The sequence below is a fragment of the Manis javanica genome, chromosome X, assembly GCF_040802235.1.
Source record: "Manis javanica isolate MJ-LG chromosome X, MJ_LKY, whole genome shotgun sequence".
NCBI classification, from domain to species: Eukaryota; Metazoa; Chordata; class Mammalia; order Pholidota; family Manidae; genus Manis; species Manis javanica.
Window position 1 is genome coordinate 44,073,934 of NC_133174.1, and position 9,184 is coordinate 44,083,117.

Below are 9,184 nucleotides of genomic sequence, written 5' to 3' on the forward strand. Positions count from 1 at the left end.
GGCCTGTGCATACAGTAAAACAACAAATTTAACTGGATCTATACTGTTGGAACTCAACCAAGAATTAGGAGAAGTGCAAATTGTAGTGCTCCAAAATCTTACAACTACAGACTATTTACTGTTAAAAGAACATATGGGATGTGAAGAGTTCCCAGGAATGGGTTGTTTTAATTTTTCTGATTTCTCTCAGACTGTTCAAGTTCAGTTGGACAATATCCACCATATCATAGATAAGTTTTCACAAATGCCTAAGGTGCCTAACTGGTTTTCTTGGTTTCACTGGAGAGTCCTGGTAATTATAGGTATGCTTTGGTTATGTAACTGTACACCTATTATGTTAATATGTGTGCACAATTTAATTAGTAATTTAAAACCTATACATGCTGTAGTTACTCTACAAGAAGATATGTCAAAGAAATAATCAATCTTCCCATGTTTTCTTCTGCCTGCTACTTCTTCCTTCCTAATTACAACCCCTAAATATAATTTGTGTCTCATATCGAATTTACTGTGTATCACAATTCTTCCAAGTGGTAACGATACCTCAAGACAAATGCTGGGCATAGAAGCCACAGGGCATAAATATGCAAAGAAGTAAAAAACTAACCTTTTCAAACAGTAAGGCTTCTCTCTCACTTACCAACTTTACATTTCCCTGTATGGCCCCGGAAGATGACTGGTTAGCCAGAGACGGGTAAGATTCCTCAAGGGAGGAACAACCTAAGACAGGCACAGTCGCAGGGGGCCATCAGGTGAGAAATTGGGGATCAACAGAGGTGAGGCTTAGAACCTCTCCCCCCATTCTGAGAGAAATCTGCTGCATCCGTGGATGTTTTATTGCCCTTGTCTAGCTTGGATTAACACATAGTCTATAGGCACACACCTGATCATCTACATTTGCTCTCTCACAACACTAAACTATGTTTTCTACCTTTATCTTGCATCTACCTACCACTTCAGCATTTTATTAAAAATAATAAGAGAAATGTGGTATCCACATATAAATCAAGTATAAAAATAAAACGAATATTCATATTTGAACTGTTTATAGTTCATAATGCATGATCAAAACCGAAAGTTTCTGTGATGACTGCCCTTGTACTGTTCACCATGTAACTTATTCACTATGTAAGAATTTGTTCTCCATGTAAGAACTTGTTCGTTATGCTTCAGAAGATTGGAGACTGACGAAAATTAGGCTTGGGGTGGATTAATGATTATACATTGAGCATTGAGTCCTCTATACAGAGTTTTATTGTTGTTAACAACCATTTGATCAATAAATAGGAGAGATGCCCTCAGAAAAAAATAAGTACACACTTCCAATTGTAAAATAAGTAAGTAACCGGGATGTAATGTATAGCATAAGGAATATAGTCAAAATATTGTAACAACTTGGTATGGTGATACCTGGTACCTAGAATTATCATCTATATACATGTTCAATCACTGTTGTACACCTGAAACTAATGTAATACTGTGTGTCAACTACCCTTCAATGAAAAATAATTATCTAAAATAAAAAAAGGATATATGGGTATATTCTGATGGAAGGGGCTCACGTGTGCCATCTGTTTGGGTTACATATATTTCAAAAGAAAAATGGGGGGGAATACCTAATTTTTTTCAAACTGAGTTATTCTAGGTAGGGGGATGATGGGTAATTTTTTATTCATTTATTTTGGGACGAATTTTCCAAATTCTTGAAATTAAGTTGAATTAATTTTGTAACCAGAAAAAAAAATGTTTTTGAACCTAAGCTTATGTCCACCATAGCTTTCAAAGTTTTCTAGTCATGTTTGGCATGCTGATGGAACTAAAAGTCATTTTGCATGTGGAACCGGAAGACCACCAAAGAAACATTTCAAATTAAGGGAAGAGCAAGTCTGCTGATATGGTGAGTTTGTTAAGGCTGTGATTCTGTCTTCTGATCAATCTTCCCTATTTAAGTTTTAGGGATAGAAGAGGATCTGCAAATAAACTCTGAATAATTTTTTTTCAAATTTTATTATGGAAAATTTCAAACATATACAAAAGTATAGAGAATAGTATTACAAACTCCCAAATATCAATTACACAGCTTCAACAATTATCAACTTATCACTAATTTTGTTTTATGTATGTGCTCATCTACCTCAGCCTCAGATTATTTTGAAGCAAATACCAGTAGCATATCACCTCATGTGTAAAATTTAAATTTCTCTAAAGGATTAAAAAAAATAACCACAGTATATTACACCTAAAAATAAACAATAAATTGGGGAGATGTGTTATTTCAAATTCTGTAAGGATTGGGGTACATTCAGTACATTTCATGGGTACCATGAGGAAGGATGTAACACTAAAATGGACCCCTAGTTTTTTATATAATTGCTTTATAAATGTAAAAGGAAGAGAACTACCATATTAAAGCCAATTTAGGGCCCTGGTAGGGAGCTGAGGAAGAGTATTGCTATCACAAACCCCATTGAAAAACTCCAAAGTTTCCTCTAAAGACATCTTTGTCATTTTCTAAAGTTGCTTTCCTAGAGGCAGCTGATCTAAGGGCTATCTCTCTCAATTCCTCTTGTTTCCCCTTCACAGAAGCTTTTTCCCCCAATGCCTTTTCAAAATGACAGCAATTTAGTTATCTCTCTGTCCTCGGCATTCTCACATGCAGAAACCAGGGGGGATGAGGAGCTAGTAGAATGTACTGGAAAAGGGGATGACAACTGTGGCCAACTGAATCAGTAAGAGACACAAAAGAAACCTAGGCAAATTAAATGGCATGATTAACTTTGGAAGCTACCTATACTGCAGTCTTTATTGGCTCTGGCATCAAATAATACAGTACAGTAAATATGTAAAATGTGAAAAACAATCTTTTCTTCAAAAAGATGTTAAGGTTACATGAAAGAAATGATTAGGGTATTGCAAAAACATCAAATTTAATATTTGCACGCTATTTTAAAATTTATTGCTATAAAAGCTCATACTATTATCTTCTGTTCATTGTTTATTTTTTAGCTTTATAGCAAGTAATATTTTCTGAGTAAAATTTTAAGCAAATTAGTAACAGTATAAAAACACTGAAGTTGTCACACAAAGGACTGATTCTACAAAATGTTGCCCTAAGTGATGGGGCAATCTTAAAACTGTGCTGGCCACTGTGTGATGTGACATAGAAATATGAATACTTCTTGTCCTTTAACATCTTACAACTCTCTTGAGAAGTTTCCGAAGTACCTGATACAGAAAAGCCACACACATGGTGCCCAGATAGCATATACTCTACTACTCTACTAGCACCAGACTGGAAGGGGATTGCCATATAGTGATTACAAAATATGAATCAAATTAAAGAATCTTCAGTGATGCCAACCATATTTCAAGTAGTGTCTCTTTTGCAGAATATGCAAAGAGTAAGGTAACATAGTCGTTGCTCTCAAGGATATCACAGTCTAATGGAGAAGGCAGACACAACGAAACAGCACAAAAAAAGGCAACAGGTGCTGAATTAAGTCTGTTCATGTACAATAGTACTATAACCAGTGCACGAGGTGTCAGTGGAATCGACAGGAAGGAAGTGTCCCAAGATGCAGAAGAAAAACCAGATGGTTGTCTCCTTGGCAATATGGACGTGCTCCCCTGTACTTGACAATTCCATTGATTAATGGTTCATATCAATGATTCTTTCACAACAATCCTCAACATCTTTGCTGTTCATCTGAAAAACAAACCAACATACAATTAGCAGGTTTATACTAATATAACAATTCTTCCAATCAACAGATTTACAAAGGGCCTGTTATTTGTATCACTCACTTCACATTTTGAAAGCCTTTACATAATTATCTAATGCAGATGCAATGTTGAGTCTGGATCAGCAGCTGAAGGAGTTACAGGTCAATATATATTATGAAACAAAAGAGTCAGAAAAGCAGTGATAATAGACGTTTTTCAAAATGGGGGTGGGTAGACATCTAAGACATAACCCCTAAATTCCATGTTCTAGACTCTAGACTTATGGAAATAATTCAGGCTGCTTCCCACCCATCAAAAAGTTTACAGCCTAATAGCCACTCACCCATGCAAATTAGGTAAGGTATAAGAAAATATGAGAACCATGACACACACAGAAAGAGTATCTTAGCCCAGATAGTCAGGAAAAGCTTCTCATGGGAGAGGCTTATGAAGTATCTATTTTTATTATCTCCAATTATACATTTAAAAAATAAACCTGAGCATCAGATAGTTAGATAACTTGACTGAAGTTACAGAGTACACAAGAACTGGATCCAGGCATAAACTCTAGGTCTATCTGACTTCAAAGCCCAGTGTAGTTTCTATCACATCAAACTCTCATAAAAGTTTGTCATGTTTTACTTCAGTCACCATAATGACACTTTACTTCTTATAGTTCTGTTTGCCCATAAACATTTAAAATCTGCTAAAGATAGTGTAACAGTTTATCAGGAGACAACCACCAGCAAAATACTCATGAAACTCTGATAGTGCCTGGTTGCTCCCCTCATGGGACAACTACAAGTAAAAACCCTGCCTATTTAATAGACGTTATTTGTGTCTGTGTGTGTGTGTGCCTGCACAATTTCTTGAAAAAATATATACATTATAGATGCAGCACCAATTATTTCCAATGTTATGTATCTACACTAACTTCTAATGTTTTCTCTCTATATATTAACAAGAATAAAATATTTGACCAACTGAATATTTGGTCCATATTTGGTCCAAAAATATTTGACCATACATTATAAAGTAGGCAGAAAATAAATTTCTGATTCATGCCTATGAACTTCAATAATCTGTGGAGATACTCTTTTTCTTTTTCTATCATGGTGCTAAACACAAATAATGTACAAATGACTTTTTAACACTCTTAAAAGGGAAAAAAATCCCAATTGTACATCAATCTTTGAAACACTTAAGGTGGCAGAAATTTTCTATATACTACCTCTGGTCACCTGTTTTAACCTGAAACTTGCAGAGAAAAAAAGAATCTCCTTGGAGCTTTTAACTATTCTGATTAGGCTAGGTTCTACAGAATTTCACAAAAACTACTTCAATTAACCTGATAGCCAATCCAGAAAAATAGCACAACTTATTCTAAGTATTTCTGGAGAAAAAAGAAAGAAAGAAAAGGAGGGGGAAAGCACAATATATTTACAGGCAAATAATTATTAATAACAGGTTAATATGACTACTGTGCATTTTGCCTTTGTCAGATACTTAACTGAGGAACCAAATAAGATAATGCATTATTACCTTTAAGAATAACAAATACAAGTTAAGCCTCAAAAGTATTTGTGACAGTGTTAAAGATGAAAGAGGTTTTTACAAAATTATCTATAAAATTAAGAATCCAGTATATCTTCTGTGTGAATATTAATGTAGAATTTTAAAATCTTTAATAATTAGGTTATGTGGGGGAAATATCATTGGGGCAATTTGAGATTAGATGAATAGTAAAAGTGAATTTGAAATGTAAAATATGTGCTCAAATATATATTCAACATATAAGACTTTTTAAAGAAAAATAGAGAATACTCAATAACCACATATGATCAAACTATACAATTCAGATAATGAAACTGTCATTGGTTTTAAAAACCCACTCATTTTTTAGTTTACTTTTATAGCATTAGTGCAGAAATGTTTTGTGACTTGAAACTTGTACTTCATCTGTACTTAAAAGTGTAATAACATTAGTTTTCCAAACAGTGGCACCAAATTTCTTTAAAAAGTGCACCAGAACCCATCTTTTAGAAGGAATCATAACATACTAATAATTTCTGCAATTACAATGAAAACCAAATAGAGAAAAATATTCGAGCATTTTGAAGAACACACAACGTATACAAGGGGGCAGCACTAAAGGGTATATATTCTAAAATTCGGTATATAAAGTCCAAAAACAGAATTATTCTACTATTAAAAGATAGGAGGGCAGAATGGTGACAAGGAGAAAGACTGAAACAGGCTTCCGAGTTACAAGCAATGCCAATTTCTTGATCTGGATTGTAGTTACATGTATGGGTTCACTATTTAAAAATTCATTAAACTGTAAAATTAAGATTCATACACTGTTCTGTATGAATTGGCACAAAAGAAAATATTAATTTTTAGCAAAGGCTAACTATTAAATTTTTAGTAGTAACTTTAAAACTAGGTTACTCTGAGTAATGAAATTATTCAAATAAACATTATTTTCTAATTTATACCCATTTCATTACTATAACCATTATAATATAATCACTATTATAATCACATTATGTCAGACATTGTAATATCATAATGATATTATTATATTTTCATCATCACAATCATTATCATGCTACTGAAATACTTTTAAAATGCTTCACTTATATATAGATGAAATAACTTTAACACCCCTAATACCAACTTCACAAAGTTGGCTTCCCGTCTACCTAACTTCAGACATGGCTAGAGTAATAAAGATAGTTACTGAAGTGAGACCTATGCCTTTTAGCTAGGATTCCCAGTTTCGAGCAAGTATTGAAGCAAATACAGCAACTTTAAAATTTGTTACCCAAAAAGGTTTTTCCTATAACCCCAAACATTTGTCCTAAATCTTTAAGAGAGATTGTTCAATGTACTAGCACTCAGAAAGTCTGTAACAGCTATCAAGAAAGGTACCTCTCTCAAGTGCGATGTAGTACCTAGAGATTTCATTCATGTGGCACTACTTGTCAGGAAGTTCAACTGGAATGTCATTAAATTCAAATATGAGAATACTCAAATATGGGCACTTTCCACCCCCAATACCCAACTTCATGAAGCAGGCTTTATTTTTACCTACTTTCTGACATGGCTGGGGGAACAGACAAAGTTCCAAGTGAGACCTAAGTATTTTCCAGGTAGGATTCCTGACCGTAAGGAAGTGTCAGGGCAAATTTAAGTTTTTAGTTTGGCACTCAAAAAAGTTTGCAGTGTGACACAGAACACTTATCCTAAATCTTTCGTAGGGATTGTTTAGCCATCCTGACACTGAACTTCCGTAAAAGGTGAGTAACAAGAAAGGTACTTCCCTCAGTTGGGATGTGATTACCATACAGATTCCATTCCAGTGGCTACTACTTGTCAGGAGGTTTATCTGGAAAGTCACTAAGTTCAAATATGTGGAATAAGTTTCTTTCAAGCACTACTTTACATGGAGAGTTGGGCACAACATAGGGTTGTTCGAGGGTATACTGAGAAAGGAGCAGTGGGAGTTGGAAGTCGAGCATGCCAAATCATACTCTACGAATTCAGTTTTCATGGTAATATATATACACACATCAGGATGCATTTGACTAGCAATACCTTCTGAAGAAGGTATTTACTCTATAAAGTATACTTTATTTACACTGTGTTTGGGCCATATGGGATAGAGCCACTTCAAGTAAGCAGTGAAACATTACCAGTTGTGAAAATTTTTTGAAAATCCAATCACCTACACAGAAATAAATTTCTGGAAAGGGCAAATTAGATTACATGTCTAGAGATAAAATTACTGTCCAGAGCAGAAAGAGCACGAGATGTAACATTTAAATTAAAAAAAACTTCAAAACTGCTCATTCCCCTCAAGAAGGGCTTGTTGACAACGGCTAAAGCTGTGAATGAGAAAACAACTTTAAAAAAATTAATGAAAGATGCCACACAACCAAGGTGATTAGATTTTAAAGGCCTTCACTACAAAACCACAAGGCTGGTCCCCAAAATGCGGGCGCGCGCACACACACACACACACACACACACACACACACACATGCACACACGTGTGTGCAATGTAAGAAAACCAAGCCACGCTGCGTACACACGTGTGCAAACGCACACCCCCCCCGCCCCCCGCCGAGGGCTGGGTGAGCACTTCAGACACCTTTCACGAACACCCCGTGTGGCTTAGGCTTACGGAATCATGTTCCAGTGCCACCAAGAAGCGATTTGCAAGCATCTGAAAAATAGGCAAACCTTCTGAAAACAGAGCTTGGCAACCGAGACAGCTTGCAAGCGTGATTCAGAGGTCTGCCAAGGAAACAAAAGAAGTCTCCCTCCTCCCGGTGAGGCCGCACATGGCACTAGAGGTGCTCCGGGCCCTCTTTATTCTAAGGTAGGCGGAAAGCAGAAGTCAGTGCAGGAGCGGTACATACTAGGGCTCGCTCTCCGGCAGGGATGGGGCCACGGAGTTTCCATTGGTTGGGGAACCGCCCAGCTTTAGCTTTTCCAGATATTCGGCATGCACGGGCTTGTGGCACTGGAGAACCTTGATCGCATCTTCGATTTTGAACCACTCTCGTTTCCTCCCAATGCTAACCGAATCTTCCCAGTCCTCCAGAATCTCAGTGACAGTCAGTACATACACGTACGTTCTGTGCTTGCGATCTTGGCTCTGCTCGAAAATGCCCAGGAGCCGGCCTAACTTCCCTTTGACTCCCGCCTCTTCGTACACCTCGCGGACCGCCGCACCACCTGGCTCCTCCTCGGGCTCCATGCCCCCACCCGGCACGATCCAGCGGTCCGGGTACCGACTGCTACTCACTAAGAGCACCTCGTCCTCGCGCTCGCTCCGGAAGCACAGGCACGCCGCCCGCTTCTTGAAGCCCTCCGGGTCGTAGGTCCGCGTCTGGTTCGGCTTGCACTTCATCCTCCGAGCCTCCCGCTCCCGCCGCTCGCAGCTGCTCGGGTCGCCGCCGCCGCGCAACGAGGTGCTGGCGAGAGAAAAGGGCTTAGGCGAGGGGCGGGGAAAGAGCAGCGCCTCGGCCGGTGAGCCCCTGGAGCCTGGGGAGGATGAGGCGGGGGCGGGGAAGAGCGAGGTACGTCAGTCCGCCTGTCCCCGGCGCGGCCGAGGTCCCGAGCGAGGCCGACGCAGCCCGACGGGAGGACGCGCCGCGCCTGCGCCTGCGCCCGCGCTGCCCAGAGCCCGCCACTCCGCACAGAGCCCACCCGCGTCTCCGCTGCACGTCCCCGGTGCGCGTCGCTCTCGCTCCTCCGCCGCCGGGCCGGGATTGAGCGAAGTGAGGCGCGCTAGCGTGCGCGTCCGCGTTCCCGTCGGAGGGCGAGGGGCTGGGGGTCGGAGGGCGAGGGGCGGGGGTCCCGCGGCTCAGCAGCGCCTCGGGCCCACTGCGCAGGCGCCCCGCACCCTGAGGGCTGGGAATCTCCTTCGCACGCAGTTAAATTTGCTGCA

The 9,184-nt window shown here is 39.2% G+C and overlaps 1 protein-coding gene across 2 annotated transcripts; it reads right to left on the minus strand.

Moving 5' to 3' along the window:
- Positions 1–1,984: 1,984 nt before the first annotated feature.
- On the minus strand, positions 1,985–8,877 carry NUDT11 (nudix hydrolase 11). 2 transcript variants are annotated; one of them, XM_037003827.2, is made up of 2 exons: positions 8,151–8,871; positions 1,985–3,706 (listed from the first exon to the last, which is right to left on the minus strand). In XM_037003827.2, coding segments are annotated over exons 1-2 (495 nt in total). In that variant the 5' UTR covers positions 8,645–8,871; the 3' UTR covers positions 1,985–3,705. The 2 variants fall into 2 exon arrangements, with proteins under 2 accessions (XP_036859722.1, XP_036859723.1); XM_037003828.2 differs by lacking the exon at positions 1,985–3,706 and having other exon boundaries at positions 6,806–8,877.
- Between the last annotated feature and the right edge of the window lie 307 nt (positions 8,878–9,184).